The sequence below is a fragment of the Poecilia latipinna genome, unplaced genomic scaffold, assembly GCF_001443285.1.
Source record: "Poecilia latipinna isolate Pla-1442-1.1 unplaced genomic scaffold, P_latipinna-1.0 Scaffold5, whole genome shotgun sequence".
In the NCBI taxonomy this organism is placed as follows: domain Eukaryota; kingdom Metazoa; phylum Chordata; class Actinopteri; order Cyprinodontiformes; family Poeciliidae; genus Poecilia; species Poecilia latipinna.
Window position 1 is genome coordinate 346,984 of NW_015112621.1, and position 20,235 is coordinate 367,218.

The following is a 20,235-nucleotide window of genomic DNA, read 5'->3' on the forward strand; positions in this document are numbered from 1 at the left end:
CCCATCACAAATTATGAAGATAAATGCATCTACATTTTTCTCCGTAGTGACAAAAACCACTGAGGCCCCAATAACTTTTAATAAATTAAATTAAGCGACTTCACTTAAATTAGCATCACTTGCACTTCCTCCTGGTTCCCATCTGCAGAAAAATCTGCGCTAATTCATCAGTCAGTTGGATCTGTCTGATCCAAACAGATCAACTGAACTCTGAGTGTTTTACCCTGCGCGGTCCGGTGTGCGCTTTTACCAGGATTATTTATTTATTTATTTATTTATTTTTCGTGGTTTCGCTTCTCCGAAACGGACAGATGTTACGTCTGCAGCTCCTCCAGAACGCCGCTCTCCTGGGTAACGTGAATCCAGAAGGCTCCATTTGTTAAATCCGCTGGATGAGTTACTTCCAGCGATTTCTCAGTCTTCGCAGTCCGCAGTGGTTGAGCAGCGGACTGCGCATGTTACAGTCTAATTAACTTCTGCATCGTCATTTATTTCCTCAAGATAAACTGCCGGCTCCTCAAATGGATTAACACAACATTGCATTCTCTTTAGTTTTCTCTGGTCTGTAATGGAGGCTGAAGGAAGTCAACCTTTTGTCTGGGGTGTGTTTTAGCAGGGATGCACTCCTGATTTGTACCGTCAATGTGGCCCGTTGAGGGGGGCCAACATGCTGAAGTGGCCCTTGGTGAAATTGAGTTTGACACCCCTGGTTTAGAGATTTAGTGTAAGCAGAACTAGAGTTTATGACTGGTGTTATTGATTGTTTTAGCAGATATGTACACCAGATTTTTCTACTTTTATTTTGTAAGAAATTAGTTAAAAATCACCTCTACAGCTGCAGTTTGTGAAATAAACATAATCAGTGTTGTTGCTTTTGTTACGACTTGTTAGGACTTTTAAAATACTGGTGGTGATTAACCAAAAATATGCTGCAGTATTATCATATATCTACTATTTATGGTGAAAGATACTTGCACTGCTGCTGGATTTGGTGAGTCGGCAGCCTGAGCGCAGGACGGACTCCGGTGCATCCCGGGCAGATGAACATTTCACTACATCAAACTCCGGGCAGGGAGCCCAGGAATTTTGCTGATTTGGGTTATTGGCCTTTTTCAACACGCATAAAATCTTTTGATGAGGAAATAAAATGCATAGCAGATCTTTGAGGCAAAAGCTCAAAGATGTATTTGAACTTAAGAAGTAAATCGGTACAAGGTTAGACTTCTGCTTTTAAGCAGGATTATTTTAGACATAAAAAGTGTGTATCAGAACACTTGGTAGATATTCTCTGAAAATAGAAAGCAAAGACCGAACGGACTGAACCTCTAACGCAGCGAAACCTTGTCTGTAAAATTCTCTGTACTCAGGATTGAAGTATCCACAGACAACTTATTTAATTTGCTCTCAGTGCTACAAAACCAGATCTCCTCTTAAAATAACGAGTTAAATTAAAGTGACAACTTTATTGCACCGTTTTAAAGCTGCATTCAAGGTCATAAAACAGCATTTGGTGAAGGATCAGGACGGATTCTGGTCTGATGTTAATTGCAACACTTTAAAAGCCGACAAATTCTTCTCCTGCTTCCCAACTTATAAAGCAAATATGTTTCACTTTTAAAGTATAAAATCTCAATACTTCAAACTGAAAAACATTGGACGAAAAACGTTTTTCTGACTCAGAGAATTTGAAAAAACATAATCTGTGTTTTCATGTTACTTGATACCCAGTCAGTTTTTATGAAAGTAAAACTTTATTTACTCATTAAATCTGAAATGTTTTCTCCTGCTTTGTTTTAGACTAGAAAGAGGATTTCATCACAATTTTCTTCCAGTTATTAAAAGTTAAATTCTGTATCTTTCTGTGATATCGCATTAAAAAAAATCAATATATTTTTAATCCAAATTTTCACCAAAACAGCCAAACAACACGTTTGGATACTAATTTTAGGAAAAATGTTTACGTACCAAAACAAAACCGGGTGCAAAGGTGATAAATTAAGCTACTGAGCCACAGGAAATATGTAGAACAATATTTCTTTTAGTTACAAATAAGATAAAATTACTGAAAAAGATTTAGATTAAATCATTTCATGTTGCTATGAAATTATCAGATTAGTTTCATATCTGATTGTTTACATTAATAAATGTGCCTTTATCCTGTAATGATGCCAAAATATTGGAAACTCCAAAATGTCACCCAGGACTTTTCCTTTCACAACACGGCGTTATTGCTTTGCACTGATACTTTGTGATGTTTCTGTTGAATTTGTGGAACAAGTGAAGCAGACATGAGACGCGTTCTGCGGCAGCGCAGATATTCTGCTTTCACAGCTCCACAGAAAATGACATTTCTAATTATTCCACCATAAAATAAAACAGACGAGTTACGTAAACATTTTGTGTGACAAGCCTTTTCGGGATCCTATCAGGAATGAGTGCAATTATTTTCTGTTTGGGCGTTGGAGGCGGAAAGAAATAAAAATAAAACTATCTGGAAGGAAACAGCAGAATGTTTCTATATGCTGCTAATAAACACACATGTGTCAAACTCATGGCCCGGGGGCCAAATCTGGTCCGCCGTAGCTGTTTGTGAGGCCCTCTGGACTCCATACGGTAAATTACACCAATCAGTCCAGCCAGTTTTCTGTGATTCTGCGTTTGTGGAAACTCACGTTAAAAAAGATTCCCATTTTTTCTTCGCTAATTCATAACGGTAAAATGGTCAGAAACGTTGGGTTTAACTCACCACCACCTCCCACCTGTAGGTGGCAGTATTTTGTACTTTCACATCACCGCTGCCTCAGACTTATGTGGTGTCAAGTTTTTAGTTTGCCAAAAAGTAAAAAAATAATGTCATATATAAATGTAGATATTGCAAAATTCCTTGAAACTATTTCTAAATCCACAAAATTAGTGATTTTAATTGAAATCACAGAATCAATCGCAAAATCCTGAAGGGACTGAACAATGTGAAAATAATTTAAATTTTAAGAAATATTTCTAAAATGCAGAGACAGGTATTTGTTAATATTTTAACAGTTTGTTAATGGTTCTGTTTCCATGACCGGCCCTTTTCGTTTTGATTTGGGCCAAAACGAAAACATCCCTGCTTTAACATTTTTATGTTTCACTGCAGCTGCAGAGTCAGCCAAAGGTTGACTTCCTGCTGGTCTGTCGTAGCTTTCCCATATTTGTTCCCTGAAGACGTCGCTTTCGGCTGGTCGGTTGCTGTGAAAGCACAACAAAACAATTTAGCTAAAATAAGAAAACCACTGATCCACAGAGCACTTCCTCTGGCCCTCAGCAAAACTTTTTGTGAATAAAACGGAGCAGAACGTTAACAACTCTTTGAATACCCAAAAGGCATTGAGTTACATTTTTAGCCCAGAAAATTAAGCTCTAATTAAAGTACATTATATTTACCTTCCAGTCAGATTGGATGTAAAAGGCTTTTGCATTTCTGTTCAATTTTGCACAAATGCAACACCGATAAAAGAAGCAGCAACTCAAATGCATACATTTAGCAGTGAGGGTTAATCTAAATGAAATCTGGCTCACCTTGAAGCCATTTTAAGTAGCAGTACATTAAGCAGATAACCTAACCTTGGGGGAAATAAGTTTTTATATCTGATAATGTAATAACACTTTCACCATGAAAGGATGCAAAGGAAATACATGATTAAGACTTTGCTGATTTTATTTCACTGATTACAACTAAAAGTTAACTCAACAACCTCCTTGTCTCATATTATATGTAAATGTAGGTTCCTAATAGTATACAGAGGAGTGGTGGAGTTTTATACAAAAATTCAAATTAATAGTGTGGGCAGAATACAAACTGAGGACAGCAGCAGCTAGCTTAGGATGCTAACTTTTGGGGGATTTTCTTCCATTTTCAGTGTAATTTTTAAATGTTTCTTCTTCTAGTAAGGAAAACAAAAATAAGTAGTTTTTAATTCTCAGAGTTTTAATCCTATGTTTGATATTTGCACAAATGATGAAGGCTTCCACATCAATCTTTAATCAAAAACAACAACAAAAAAACTATTGTTTTTATTAAATCTTTGTTTCAGACTCTTATTTTGAAAACCTATGGGGTTGACTGATAATCTGGAACAAGAAGCACTGAAGAAGACTCCTTTACTTGAATTACAGAGTAAATAACTGAAACAAAAACCAACAAACCGTGAATGACCTGCATGCGTTGCTGGATTACTGTGACCGATTACCATTAGCCTCCAGCAATGCTACTGCTGGTTTCCAGTCTGAGTGACACTAAAGGGCCATTGCACTGTTTTTTCATGGGTTGAGGCAGATTTGTTCATCACCTCTTCAAAATCTAAAATAAACGCAATGATTGAATACTTCTGGACTGTTCAGCAGGGACTTGTTAAAACACGGACTGGAAATAATGAAACCGTAATTTGTGAAAGGAGCATTTCTGACGCAATTATGGCATTGATATCACCTTATTGTTGAAAAGCAAACTCCAATATGAACTACTCAAACACTCATCAGTAATAAATTATTCACAATGCATGAGAATGCTTAAAGTTCTGAGATGCTCTTTCCTATTTTGCCGTAAATATTAGCATAAAAAACCCACTTTTGGCTTGAATAGAGCATGTGTATCAGGATCAAAGGTGTGGAATCTAAAATGTTCAATTCTGTCAGGACGAGGTTCCTTACTTTTGTCATAATCCTGCAGTTTATTGTATTTATTTATTTGTTTCATATCTGTAATTGTGCCCTAGTGATCAGATAGTTAGCAGCTGAAATATCAAGTTTAATATTTAGTTTCAACATGCATATAACACTAAACCAAACTAGCATGCTTCTCTTTATGCCACTGTGATTTCTCCAAAATACTGATACAAATCTTTGCTTATCTTATGTCTCATCTCCTCAGCTGGATGAATTTTACAAATTTTTACAAATTTATTCAGCTGTTCTCTAAAAAAACTCAAAAAGTTTTCTTCCATGATTGAAGCAGAACAGTAGCGAAGAGCCTGACGTCGTTTTCATCCCATCTACTGGTGTTGCCATATAAATAGTTTTTTGAGTTCATGTTGTGTTAGTTTTTATTTTTTGTAAATCTCTATTCTTTGATTGTATTTTTGGGATAAAAGTGGCTGATATAAGACTGTTTTCTTCCTTCTGCTACCTTTCATTTCATTGATTTGCACATATTGTCCTCTGTTGTATATAACTGCTTTGTTTTTAATTAAATGGGTAAATATCAAAACGTATTGCCAACTTTCTGTTTATTCAAACTGAAAAGTGGGAGAAAATTTTTTTTTTTATTCCATGCAGAGAAGCCAAAGTTGGAAAGACAAACTTGTAAAAAACATGACATAACACCTCCAGCATTATGAAAACTTTACTATGTAGGAAAGATTATGAACTGCCTTGGCTGGAAAAGTGACAAGTGTTGGTATGAGCAGCTGTATTTGTCTTCCGGTAAATTTTGCCACGATGTTTACGCGCTTCCTTCCAGGGAAAGGTCACTAGAAATCAGCACTGAATATTTAAACAGGAACCACTTTCTCTGTGATGAAACATTTCTGTCTTGTTGAGCTTTGGAGGCCAGGATAATATTTGCTGATTAGGAAAATAATGTAAATCACATGCCGTCTCTCTTCACGTAAAATGTCAGCCCGGTTTATGACATATCGGAGATTTAAAACTCAGATATAATAAAGAACTCTTCACCGCAATTATCAAAAGTTGTTTTTGGAAAAGGTGTGTTCAAGCCCTGCAGCAAAATTCCACCGGCATGTAGGATCTACACAGAGGAGCAAATCTGCGTCTTTGGCACAACACGGTGTCCCGGCAACTTCAACATGTTCACACATGCATCTCTCAGCGCATCCGTGCAACAACAGCGTTCCTGTCAGTCTGTCTGCAATCATAAAGCCTCCATTAGATTTCGAGGATGCTGCTTTTTCTGCTAATTTATAAAACTGCTACAAACTGCAGCTGGGGTGTCATCTCACACACAGATTTTAATTAGCCTTTTACTGCAACCAGCATCCACCTGCAGCTACCGACTTTGCTGTGAAAAGTTTATTTCTATCCCTCGCTACGTCATCCGGTTCATTTTATAGTTTGTTTGCAGTTGGAAGGATTTCTGAGGTAAAGAAAATTGATGTGGTTTCACGTTTTCCAATGGCTTACCCAATAACGTAGCAATAAGGAGTGCAGTGTTGTCTGCAACATCTGAGGTATAAAAATAGATAATAATAATACAAAAACGGATGCAGATGATTTTATAGGTGGCTTGATTGTTCGTAATTAGCCCTAATCTATCTTGGAAAAGGTTCAGTTTGAAGTTGCAGGTTGTAAATAAATAAATCTGCTCTATGTAAACCTGCTGACTGACGTGTTTCCTTGATGTTGTGCTTTGTTATTACTTAAAAGCAGCTCAGAGAGACGATTCTATTCTAGTTCTTCACGCACGTCGAATAATTTTTAAATGATCTCACTTTTGTTTTGGCGTTTCATTATTGACAGAGCAGAGAGGAAGTTTGAATCAGTGACTCACATAGCAAGTCATTTCTGTAAGCAGAAAACAAAGCGTCTCCTGGCAACCGAATACCGTCTTCAAGGAGAACAACTCTGTATTCTTTTGCAATTGTTTTTCTCTTTTTGTAGAGGAGAATTAGATGCAGGTAAGTATCAGATTTCAAACCACAAGGTTGGAGGACCCGTCATGCTGTGGGCCTGTTTTTTTCCCCCCAAGGTCCTAACTTTGTTCGACAGCATAGTTTGATAAATTCTTTGAAATTCCACTTTAAAATGGAATCCTTTAAAAACAAAAATCTGGTGGATTTCACCTGCACAATGAAAATGCGTTGCCCCTCAGTATTTTTTACAAGGTAACAGCAAAAAAAATATATGGACAAGTCGATACAGAAACGCCTCACTAGACACAAAATTACACTTCCATGACCATTTCAAACCACACACCTAAATCCCGAAGAAAACCTGCAGAGTTTTGGCTTTTTCATTGCAGCAGCGAAATCTCGGCAGAAAACGTCCCACATTAGGAGTTAACAAAATCCCCTGTGGCACATTTGTTGGATCTATCAGTACCAGTACAGTAATCCATGACTTCCTTTTTCCACAGGGTAAAATATGGAATTACTCTGAGAGCAATTTCTCCAAGCCTTTCTTCAAAATGGGAAAGAGAAAAGAACATGCTATCCAAGTTTATCTTCAGATGTCAGAAAAATACCTGCTTAACTGTGCTTATTGACACTTTAAACGTGACGTCACTAGCTTCAAAACTCGGCTCGCTCCGCCATGACGGAAACAACCGACATGGCGGTTGTAAAGCCCTTCGACAAAACGAACATGTGGTGGCCTAATATCACTTTTATTAAGTTGATTTTTCAGTAAAACTGGTCGTAGGGCGCTGCATGGTGAGCTGCACGAACAGACAAGGATAGAAAACCAAGCTGTGATTTTACTGTGTGACTTTTAACGAGGAAAGATGGAAAGCATCCGTCAATCATCATGACTGGCAGCACACAGTGTGACCACGGATTTGCAGCGAACTCTTTTTACAAGGTAGGAAGACTAACGTTCATATACTTCATAAGTATTATTAGAAAGATATTAAATATTGCATTATCGAGAAGGTGCGTGTCTAATTATTACTAACCATGGAGACGATGCCGCACTATCATGTAGCCGGAGAAAACCTGGTTAGCATCTCAGTTTTTTTTTTTAGCGTTTTTAATGCTCCTCTGGCCCAAAGGGAAATGCCGTTTATGACAGTGATATAAATAATGTGGTGTGAATTCAGGCAAAGTTTATAATTTGATGAACACGTCAGGAGGAACGGGTCGGTTTCTAAGCTAGCTGTTTCTAGCTTCTGTACCGCCGTCTATGAGCCCCAACCAGGTGTGTTACGTTCAAAGGCAAAATAAAATGACTGGAACATGTAGAAGCCATGAATAAATAAACCGACAAAAACAACTTCAGAAGCTCAGTTCACTTCATGGCGCTTCGACTGAATAATGACGGAGTTACAAAGGGTCAATAGCTGTTGCCAGTTTACTGTTAGGCAATCATTTCAGTTTAAAACAGGAACCTTGTTAGCATGCTTAGCATCATTAACTCTTTAGGTTAACAGGATGAAGATTTGAAGAATCTGACCGATGCAACATAAAAAGGTTCTCTGATGGCCGTCACAGTCATCGGACCTGAATCCAACAGAAAACCTGAAGAGAAGAGAGCAAAAAAGTGTTTCCAGGTCTATAAAATCTCAGGAACAGTCAAAGACCTTCATGGTTAAATACTCCAACCCAGTGAAACGGAAGAGAAGAAAAAGTTCTGCCCAATTTCCAAAAGGGTTTAAAATTATTGGCTGCATGTTTGTCATTCATGATTCTGATAAAAAAATAAATAAATAAATGAATACAAAAATAAAAATAATTGGAAAAATAAAAATAAATAAAATTGGTGTGAAATGCTCTTTCGCTCCTAAAAACATGGACAAAACTGGAATTATATTTTTTTTACATTATATATATGTCAATGTGATTATGCTTCTAAAATAAAAGTTGGATTTATTTTAAGACTTTTTACACATCTATGCTACAAATATGAAAACAAGTGGGAGGATGGTGTAACAGATCATCATGGTTGACAATGTTAGGCGTCTCAAAATGTATTTTCTGACTCGGTCTAATTCCGGATGAGTTTTAATATGGTTTGTCTTTTGTATAAAAACCTGCCGATAATCTCAACAGTAAACTGTGTAACTTTATAGGTGAAGCGGCTGGACGCACTATCTGGAACAATTAACAGACAGATGAACATAGTTTTAAAAAAACTCATGAAGATTGTTTTTTTTTTTTTGTCATCCTGATGTAATCCTGTTATGTTCAGTATGATTTTATTTTTATTTGGAATACATAAAAAAATTAAATCTCAAAGTATTTTACTCCTTTTGTTAATTTCTTGATTTATTTCATCTTGCTGCTCCGGTTTGCTTCATAAATAAACCAAATTTTCATGATTCTGTACTAATTTGTGCATCAGTAGCTAGTCTGTCTGTACAAAACAAGCCTCTCTAGTTATATTTTGAAGCTTGGTTCCTATGTGTATTTTTTTTTAAATCTACAAATGGGAAACATCTCCTCTCCAAACACTTGAGTGGTTGCCATAGAAACCAGGGAAACAGGTCTAGCAACAGGATCCTTTGCACTGCTTTACTTCCCTCTTCTGCTGCATGTTTGTGAAGATGTGAAGTGATGCTGAGGAGCAGGTTCACGCTCGGCTCTCTCCTGTGGGGTTCAGATGACATATCAGGGCATAATCGCGTAGATGAGGGCATGTTTTGCTCCATTACTAATCAGGGTTTACAAGAGGTCCAATCACTTGAGGAACACGTTTAAAATATTAGTGACTGTTCAGATAAACACTGTTTTACATTAAGTATCTTCAGTGTGAAATATGTTTGTTAGTGCAGCGGCTAGTCAGACACGCAAAAACGAAATAAGTATTTTTGGTTTAGTTTACAATTTAAATATCTCAGTACACTTGAAATGAGACAAAACTTATTTTAAGCAAATATTTCCTTAATATTTAGGAAAAAAATACTTGTTCTATTGGCAGATTTTTCCACTTATAAGCAATGGAACTACAACTTTTTCATTAATAAAGGAATTATTGACTTAGAATAACCTAAATCCTGCTGAACAGTTACTTGTAAGTTAGTTTTGTCTCATTTCAAGTATTTTAAGACTTTTTTCTCTATAAATCTGTAGTGATGGACTTTGACTTGAACCTTCAGAGCCACATAAAGACAGTTACAAAGTCGGCCTTCTGTCACCTGAAGAACATTTCCAGAAGAGGACAAACGTCTCAGCGAGCTCTATATAAACTCATCCAGGCATTTATCTTCAGTCGCATCGATTACTGCAACAGTGTCTTTATAGAACTGCCTAAAGCTGCTGCTGATCCAGAACGCTGCTGCTGCCGTTCTGACTAAAACCAGGAAGTCAGAGCACATCAGCCAGATCTAAAGTCCCTGTAGCTCAGAGAATAGACTTTAAAATACTGTTAGTTTATAAATCACTGATTGGTTTAGCACCACAATACATTAATGATCTGTTGCTGTTGTCATAGCAACCTTCCAGACCTTTCAGGTCGTCTGGTTCTGCTCTGCATCCCCAGAACCAAACGGGGAGATGCAGCATTCAGCTTCTATGCACCACAAATCTGGAACAAACTCACATAAAACTGCAAAACAGCCGAAACGCTGAGTTCCTTTAAATCTAAACTAAACCTGCTTAGAGTTGCTTTTGGACCAAAATAAATGAAACATTAATCAACATATTCAAGGCACAAGGACGATTGTAACAAAATGTAATGTTTAAACAAATGTTGACTATATGATGTTAAGTTCACTGCAAAAACACAAAAGTTTGTAGTTTTAGTTTCTAGTGCAAATATCTTAGTAAACTTGAAACATGACAAGCTAACTTCAAAGTAACTTTTCAACAAGACATATTGACTTGATTTAGGTAAATAATTCCTTCATATTAATTAAAGACCTTGTTCCATTGGCAGAATGTTTCATTTATAACAAGACATTTTTCCCATGTTATATCTGCCAATGGACCTAGTGCTTTTTCATCAATATTAAGGAATTATTTACTTAAAATGAGCTGCTATAAAAGTTACTTTTAAGTTAGTTGCCCATATTTCAAGTGTACTAAGATATTTGCAATAGAAACTGGACCAAAAATACTTGGCATGATTTTGTGTTTTTGCAGTTCATGCTATATGCTACACAAACACACTTGATTGATTGATTTATTTTCAAGCTTTATTAAAACCCCTCCTTGTTTATTTCATTAGTGGACAACCTAGCGTCAATAAAACACATGGAAACAGTTAATTAAGCGGCGCAGGGCAGATTAGGATGCAGAGATTTCATTATCAACGACCTTCAGAGATCATTTTGACCCAAACTGTTGTAACCCCCCCCCCCCAAAAAAAAAAAAAAAACCCCACACGGTCTCTTTGATTCAACGCGATACTTCATATAGAACTGCTGCATCACCCACAGCTTTGGATCTGCAGCCAAGCTTATAATAAGCCTAATCCTACCTGTTAGCCTCGCTATGTGTGCACCTGCAGTACAGACGGCACAATCACAATCATTTCAGTTAATGCCAGAGGGGAGAAGAAGGAGGAAAACACATCTTTCAGCACGCAGGCTGTTCATGTAAGCTATAGTAGTCTGACTTTGGATGGTACCTGACTTTTCTGTTCCTTTTACTGGGTTTTATGATCCAACCAGCACAAAGTGGTTGTAATTGTGAAAAGGAACTGGAAAGTATATGTGATCTTTATGAAAGAGTGGCGAGAAGAAAGCCATTGTTGCTTAAACATTGTAATAAGCCATGGAGGAGACGCAGCGGACGTGGAAACAGGTGATCAGGTCAGACATGACTGAAGTCAAACATTTAGGTTCTCATTGAAAAACACTTCCTGTGGCAGAAATACTCCACCTCGCTTTGAACATGGTGTCCCTACTGGTGAAACAACATGTCTGCATTATGATGGTCTCTTTTTGGCTGACAAGAAATGCTGTTAGGAAGGGAAGATGGAGGGAGCTAAATATCGGGTAATACTGGAAGAAAATCTGGTAGAGGCTTCAAAAAACCTGAAACTGTTCATTTTTCAGCAGGATAATGAACTGTGTAGTACAAGTAAGAAAGTTTTTGACAATTCTTGAGAAAAAATTGCGATAAACTCCCAATTATTAGCACAAAAAAGAGTGGGTATTTCCACAATAATTGTAAAGAAACTGGAGGGACTGATTGATATAATTTGGCAATAAACAGATAAAAAGTAAATTGGTTTGATTGATAATATAGTATTTAAGGTAACTTGGTGTTTAGTCTAGACTCTAGAGGGCCACAGAAAAAGCTCTATGGCGGGCCAGATTTGGCCCACGAGCCTCAGGTTTGACACATGTGATCTAAATGATTGAAGTGCTCGTTATGCCTTTGCCATTTAAGCTCCACACTGTCATTCGCACATATGATTCACATCTTTCTACTGCTGTTCCTTTATGTTTTATAACAGCCTGACAAAAAAAAAATATATTGGCTTCAATCAAACTTTCTGCACAGCAGCAAGAGGGGAAATCAAAAGGCGACCAAGACCAAAGAGGAAAGCAGAAAAGGGAACCTTGTGGATCACATAAAGGGGAGTCAGTGCAAGTGAAAGAGGGCACGAACGGAGGGTTGGAGTGCGTCAGTCTGTGTACCTGGAGGCCAAAGTCTGAGGGGGAAAGGCCTATAATGGCATGCGCTAGTGTGAGCTAGGCTGGATGGTTGCATACTCGACAAGGTCCCCCGGGCCAGTGTGAGCAGAGCTTCGTGGGCTGGGAGACGAGGCCAAAGCTGCAGTATCCAGCTCCGCATACTGGACATCGCAGTCCTTGTGGCCAGAGTTCTGGAGACAAGAGAGGTGAAAGGTGTGTGAGGAGTGAGGCAGCCAAATAACGACAGAGTGAGAGAGACAGACACCCTGACAGAGAGCAATGTTGACTCAAGGTGGGAGTGGGGAATTTCGAAATGTGCCGGCGTGGAACATATACGAGAAAAGATGTCTGAAAGTTATCAAAAGTGACAAGCCAAGAAGAAGATGGAGATATCACAGAGAAAACATAGCACACAAATCAAAATGGAGTGATAAACAAAAGGGTTAGAGACGGAATAGGCTCTTTGTGCTCAATGACAATGTTGGATTTATGCTCTATGTTTTCCTAGAAAGAAAACAGAAAAGAGATGTTTCAATTAAAGTGTTTTCATAAACACATAGAGCTGCGTCTGCAGCCTAATGTGCATTTCTCAGGATGTATGCAGTGTTTAAAGTTGATGGCCATGTAAACAACATAAAAGAAGAAAAAAAAAAACCCTGGAACTAAAAAAATGAAACAGACACTGGGTGCATGCAGCTTGAATGATTGAATTATGGTGAATGCATGTCCACACAATCTTTCAAACCACAAGGACTGTAATTTATGCGATCGCTACAGAATCCAAGAGACCGAGGCTGCTGTGCAAAACATGGAGACATGCCCAGAGGCAATTTAATGGACAGGCTGCTTCCTTTGATATTCTGCAATATCAGCATGCATGTAGACACTTCGAGCAGCTTCTAATCACTGATTGCTAAAAACGTGCTGGATGATTGATTAACAGAGTGAGCTTATGAACATCTGGTCAGTATGCAACAATAAAACAGTTACTCAGATCACTGGTTCATAGAAAAGATGCTTACAAGCAAAATGATGCCAATTCTAAAGGATGGAGCGTTTCTTCATTGCAGTAGCTGTGTGAAATGACACAGCATGTAAAAACACAAATGTTGGGAATCGAGATAAATTTGTGTTGCTTCAGATAAAAGTTTACTGGTGAAACTGGAGGCTCTTTTAGGGGTGCACCGATTTATCAGCGCCGATTCCCTTAACTTTGGGAGATCGGTGATCGGCTGATACTTATGAAGCCGATCGTATCCACTGATCTCATCTAAAAATTAACCTCTGACCTCTTCTGTCAGTCAGTCAGAAGTTTGACTGACAGACGACCGGCCCACCAGGTCATGTCTGCACATTTGCACTTAACAAAAGTCGTCCCGCTGTTGCCCACTAAGAGACTCTCTTGCTATACTTGGCAAATTTTCAAACAAAAAAAAAGGTATCAGCCAGAATCAGTCAGGCTTTTTAAAGATCGGTAATCGGTGCACCACTAGTGTCTCTTTGTTGCCTTTTTTCTGAGATCCACCTTTAATAAAACCTCAATCAGGTGAAAGTGACGCGGTACATCTCTCTGAACACACCACCTCTAACGTGGCGGCAGCAGCATCATGCTGTGGGAACTGGGAATCTTCTCAGAGTTCACTGGTTCCAGGACAAGCCTGGAAGAAAAGAGCCATAAGCTGCACAACAACAGAGACCAGCATGACAGTTCATCTTCTAGAGGATTATCGCTCCAAACAGCCACAAGTAAAAAAAATGGTTTAGATAATAAAATCAAATTACCTTCATCCAGCCAGGCAACATGTCTGTTACCAGTAAGAGTAAACATAAATGAAAAGATGAAGAAGACAAAACTTAAACTTTCTATCATTATTAATCCTGGATATTGTTTTTTTTTTTTTTTTTGTCTATATAAGCAAAAACAACAACACAAATTTCCTCCATGTTGAAGAAACAACCTTAAACATGCAGCTGGAGCTACAGTGGAATAATTTAGACTAAAACAAATGTTTTAAAATAGCAGTAAACATCTTGGCTAAAGTTATGTTTCTATAGCCAACAGGGGTTATAAATACATTTATATCATTATTACATATTTACATTTTTGTTTTAGACCAAATAATTTAGTTCAGATTTAATTAAGTCCCAAATGGGCAATTACTATTACAGCAAGTGTGTGTGTGTATATATATATATATATATATATATATATATATATATATATATATACACACACACACACATTTCTGCTCTCTTAAAAAATAAAGAGACCACAAAAAAAGATCAGTTTCTCTGATTTCACTCTCTATCAGTAAATGTTTGAGTAAAATGAACATTGTTCTTTTAGTCTATGAATTACTGACAACATGTTTCTGAAATTCAAAGCAAAAATTTAGGATGTATCTGCAGAAAATGAGAAATGGTCAAAATACCGAAAAAGATACAGAGCTTTCAGACCTCAAATAATCCAAAGAAAACAAGTTCATATTCATTGAGAAACAACAATACTAATGTTTTAACTCGGGAAGAGTTCAGAAATCAGTATCTGGTGGAAGAACCAGGAGGTTTTCAACGGGTTCACTGCAGTGGTTTTTTTCTAGAGCTGTATATGAAAAACTTAGAGAGAAACTATGAAAAAGTAAAAGATTAAAAGACAATAAGTGTGCCAAAACAATCATCAGATCTAAATCGATACATGGTAGGAAGAGTGCAGCAGTGTGTGTGTGTAATACACAAATCCATATTAAAGCATAATGCTGCAAAATGACATATGCATTATGCATTTTTGGGACCCAAATGTGGACGTAAGGTTTTTCATGTGAGATCCAGTAACGTTTTTCTCCTCACACTCGTGTGTGTGCGTGCGTGTGTGTGTGTGTGCGTGTGTGTGTGTGTGCGCGCTGCATGTGGAAACTGGCGTTCACTCCTGCTCAGCCAAAGAACATTTTCTCCCAGCGTGTGACAGACTGTGAGAGGATAAGTTCTAATGCAGGACATATTTTTGAACCCCAAACTATTAATTCATAATGTATAGATCTACCCAGATTGTTTATGTGCCTCAGGCCTTTTTAACAGCAGCAAATGCACAAACACAGTGTGGGTTGTGTGTGTGTGTTTTGACTTATCCTCCACTCCAAACCCGTTTTAGATGAGACCTGAACACACCTTAGCTTGCAGGATAACTTTGAGACTGCAGTGTGTGTAGCTTACAGTGTGTGAGAGAGTTTTATCAACAGGTATTTACACTGACAGGATGCACTACTCACAAAAAGTTGGGGATGTTTGGCTTCAGGGTGGATATTCAAGATGAAACTGAAATGCACTTTGACCTTTTCCAGTAAACTTAAAGTGACTTTCTCTAAACTTTTGAATTCACATGTCCACCTTTTTCCACAACTCTTTTCTTTATGTGTCGTCGCTCAGGCTTTGAAAATCAGCCAACAATTTTAAAACTGTGCCGTGTGAACCAGACTTCATGCATAATTCACAACTTGCCTTTGAATCCTTGTAACTGGAAAACTGCTCAACATATTTGATTGTAAACTTGCTTGGATATTTTGATTATGTCACTGGACAAAATGTTCCATAATTAGTTTCTGTATTATGTTTTTATGGTGTAAAGCACTTTGAACTGCCTTGTTGCTGAAATGAGCTACAAAAGAAACCTGACCTGACTTAACAAAAGGCATTTCATCATCAATCAACCAATAAATATCCTGGTTCAATCAGTTCTTTAATGCTGCAATATTTAAAAAATATAAAATAATAATGCAATAAAATACTAGAACGCATTTTGCAATATTTTCTGCTGCATATGTAATAAAATTGTGATTTTGTGCAAATTATTGCAAAATACAGAGATTACTTTTTTAATGTAACAATGTTACTTTTTTATGTTAGATTATATTAAGATTGATACAATAATGTAACAATTAATGTTACATTGTTACATTAGCGTAGCCTTCATTTAGAGGAACTCAGCGTTTCGGCTGTTTTGCAGTTTTCTGAGGCGTCGTTGTCAAGCTGTAATTGATGCTAAACGTTAAATGGTATTGAGCTTTTTGCTGTGGCATACCCACCACTGATGTTGACTTTTGTTTGACATTAGCCATAAGATAATATCATTGTGGCATGATTTTTTTTTTTTGCTTCATTTTCCATAAATTTGACCAGAGAGTCAAATATTCTGAACTTTTTGTGAGTAGTGTTGGGCCTCCTAAACTAACCAAGCACACCTGCAGATATATGCACTCAGTCCTATGTTTATAAAACTTTACTGTAGCAGTTCATGAATGTATTATCGTTTCTAACTAGGCTGTGAAGAGTTTTTATTTAAAAAGATGTAAAATTTGAGGGATTAATGTGTTTTCCATAATTTAAAAGCCAGAAAAGTACGCACAGGGTAATTTTTAAAAATTATTTTACTGCATATTTGCTTTGATTTTTCATTTAGGAGATGCTCAAAAGTCTCTTGAGTCGCCTATTTCGTCAACAATGTCACGTGATTTAACAGATTTACTTTAGCAACTTGTACTCATTTGAGTAGAGGTAGGCCTGATTTAAATTAATGAATTTTGTGAATCCATTGATCTGGACAACATAATTACAGTTACACCCAAAAAAATAATAATGCACACTTAAGTTATAAATTATAAACTCATAAATTATGCATGAGCAGATGTTTGAAAAGCACCAACAGATGCATGTTTACTTGAGTCTGCAGAGGCCTGTCGGCTGCAAAAGGAGAGTTCTGCCTGCTCAGCTTAACTTTTTCAGTGAAACTTAGTTCTTATGAAAAGAAAATTACAGTGACAGTAACTGAGAGGACCACTCTGGAGCTCTACAGAAGAGCAACACGGACCTGTAGCAACACCAAGGCTAACTGGAACACAGAACGGTTTTATTTTGTTCTTTGAACATTCAGTGTTTCGTGGAGCATAAAGGTTTTTGAAATGTTGACGGCCTTTTCAAATTCTCTAAATTGAGGCGGTGATCTTGTGCTGCTGCTACAGCCATGCTCATCACTAATAAAAAGCTTACCTAGTATCTTATCATGCGATTTATTTTTGTTCTATAAGAAACTCCCACTTTATTGAGCTATCCACCCATCAGGCTGACACCAGCATAATGCCGTCGCTGAAGGAGAAACAGGCTATCGGAGGTTACATTCCAGTTACCTAGTAACACTGTTGCTGGGTACAAAGGCCTTCAGACCATTTCACCAAAATTTTAAAATAGAAGCTTTTTTATGAGGCTCCAGACTCTCTCTGTATTTAGATTTAACAGCTTTACATTTATTGTGTAAATAGCAGCATAGCTGACTGTAGGTTTACCGTTTATCTCCGACTGAAAAGTTTTGAGTTAGTTACATGTTTGTCCAACTTGATTTATTTTACATTTGTTTAACATGACAACTAAATAAATTTAATATATTTACTCTATAAACTTAATTTGATTACTTGGAACAAATGAACTATTTATCTTTTTTAAGTTGGATCACGTTTTCTTTTTTTTCAGTGTGCACCCCCTTCATGTTTCAGGTTGTGTGTCGTCGGCGTCATTCGGTGAGAGGAATGTTGTTTAAGTCAAAGTGTTCTGGATCAGGAAATATCACAATTCATATTTTATCTTAAAGGAAAACATTGTTTTAATTTTGAATATAGACTTACTAGATGGTTGAAACGCATCCATCTGTGTTTAAACAAGGGTGTTGCTTCATTTGTTGTTTTTAAATTGAGGTTTGCCCTTCAAAATAACAGCAGAATATAAATTGGGTTTGTTGCTTCGAGGAGAAGTTTATGATTGAACTAATTAATCAGATTAACTGATGAATTAGTATAAGATCTGAGTGGAAACTCTACACTGGATGTGTAAATATGCTGAATGTTTATTTATCATACATTCACCTGAATTTCCAAACTGTTGGACAGTGAAGGATATTTTTATTAAATTTTATTTTATAAAACACGTCATCCATTTAGTTTTTCGCATTCGCCTTAATTTATGCAAAATCAAGTAATCTCCGACTTTTTTTTGGTGGAATATATAATTGTGAGTTTATTGCAACTTTTGCATAGAAAAACCAAAACGTTGGGTTTATGTGACTTCCAACTCTCACCTGCAGGTGGCAGTATTTCTTACTTTTACTCCACTGCTGCCTCAGCCTTTCTTACGTGACCAGCAGCAAACCTTAGCTACTTGGGCTAAATTTGAAGAATAAAAATGTTTGTGTCCAGTCTGTGTTTAGATTTTTCCCATCTTTTTACTTATTTTTATGAAAGGATATTGCAAAATTCCTTGCAAATTTTTCTAAAGCAGCCCCACAAAACCAGTGAATTTGACTGCGAAAACTCACAGAAACAAACAAGAAACCCTGCAAGGACTGATGGTAGTTGGAGTACTAAACTCACTCGAATATTCTCAGGAAAATGAACCGGACGTGAGCTGAAACCATCCGAGCATCACGTAAAAAACATAAAAATGAACGGATGTACATGCAGAGTTGTACAGCAGATAACAAATCTTCACAGACATTAACTGGTTGAAAATGGAAAACAGTTTTAGGAATGTAATTTTTCTATTTAAAAAATAAAGCCTCTGTTTAGAAATTAACAAAAACTCAGAGGTTAGAAGAACGCTCATTTCAAAAGACAGAAGCCGTCCAGCCTATATGCAAAATATTCTGCAGATAGGCCAGTGGAGAGGAACTCCACTGTTATGGTACCTGTTGTATTCCCATTTGCACTGATAGGTTTTTATTTTCATCTGAGAACAAATTACATGGAAATGATCGAAGCTATTGCAGAATGTTATCTTAATAATTTAAATCTACTTTCCAATCTCACTCTTGCATATTTCCTCTGCACCAACACTCGGCACGCGCCAGGTTTTTAAATATATGGAATATTTGTCATGACGAGAGTGCAATCAGGGGGAAAATTACAGCCACATCGCCTTCAAAACTCTCAGACAGTGTTTTCCCCCCCGAGAGAAAATCATCATTAGTAACACTTGAAGCTCAGCAGTCAATGCGTGTCCCTCACAAATAGCGTTTTAAGAACTTCACTGATATCCTATTCATCTTAAGTGCAGCCCTAAACTACACTTTGAGTGGAATGTTATAGGTGATAAGGAATTAATCTGAGGAAAATCTACCCTCGGTTCCTACGGATTACCTGAACTAAACACCTGCTCCCTCTGAGCACTGAAAATGAAGACGAGTACTGTACACAGAAAATCAAAACCCACTTGCTCAAGAAAAAAAAAGTTCCTGATTTATTCTTGAGTGTTTTTTATAAAGCATCATCGGGGGGAAAGTGAAATATTTGCACGTTGTAGGTGCAGAAAGCTCGGTCGATGCAGGATGCATTTTTTTATTTTTCTAAGCTGATGTTCAAAAGCCTGATTAAAGGAAATACATTTTACTGAAACACAAGCAATCAGGTTAAATAATTTATAATGTATTTCAAAAATAACACAAACGGATAAAACAGCGTCACCTTTACTTAAATGAACTTGCAAACCTGAGAGGCAAAGCTGCAGGATAATTAAAATAAATGGTTCAAGGTTCGAGATTAAAGACTCAGTTTAAGAGTCATTATGCAGCTCAGTAAAAATTACACCCACAACTATTTATACATGAATGAATAAATAATCAAGTCCAAGAATAAAACTTTTTTTTTTTTACGGTGGAGAGTGGAGGATGAGTTCATTCTCACAGCCGGAGGGAAGAAGCTGCTCCTACGTTTGTCAATACAGCAGCAGCAGCAGCAGCAGAATGAGCAAGCTGTGCCTGGAAAGTCTTTATTCTATTAGCATCCACTGTGTTTTTCACAAACACCTCCATCCACTCACTGGTATTACTGATTTTCCTCCAGGGGAAGCGTTGCATGTTAAATTTTAAAGTTTCACAGACGGAGTTGCTGCTCATCTTCCAGTGTTAT

The 20,235-nt window shown here is 37.2% G+C and overlaps 1 protein-coding gene across 4 annotated transcripts in view; it reads right to left on the reverse strand.

The window, feature by feature from the left end:
• Positions 1-20,235, reverse strand: part of nectin1b (nectin cell adhesion molecule 1b) — a 239,319-nt gene that overhangs the window by 15,344 nt on the left and 203,740 nt on the right. The window contains exon 10 of one of the 4 annotated variants that reach the window (XM_015015386.1): positions 12,371-12,483. The exons of 2 other annotated variants lie outside the window; for them this stretch is intronic. In XM_015015386.1, coding sequence (XP_014870872.1) covers positions 12,371-12,483 — 113 coding nt within the window. Of the gene's footprint in view, positions 1-12,295; positions 12,484-20,235 lie in introns of all 4 variants that reach the window. One more of the 4 variants, XM_015015303.1, reaches the window with a different exon arrangement.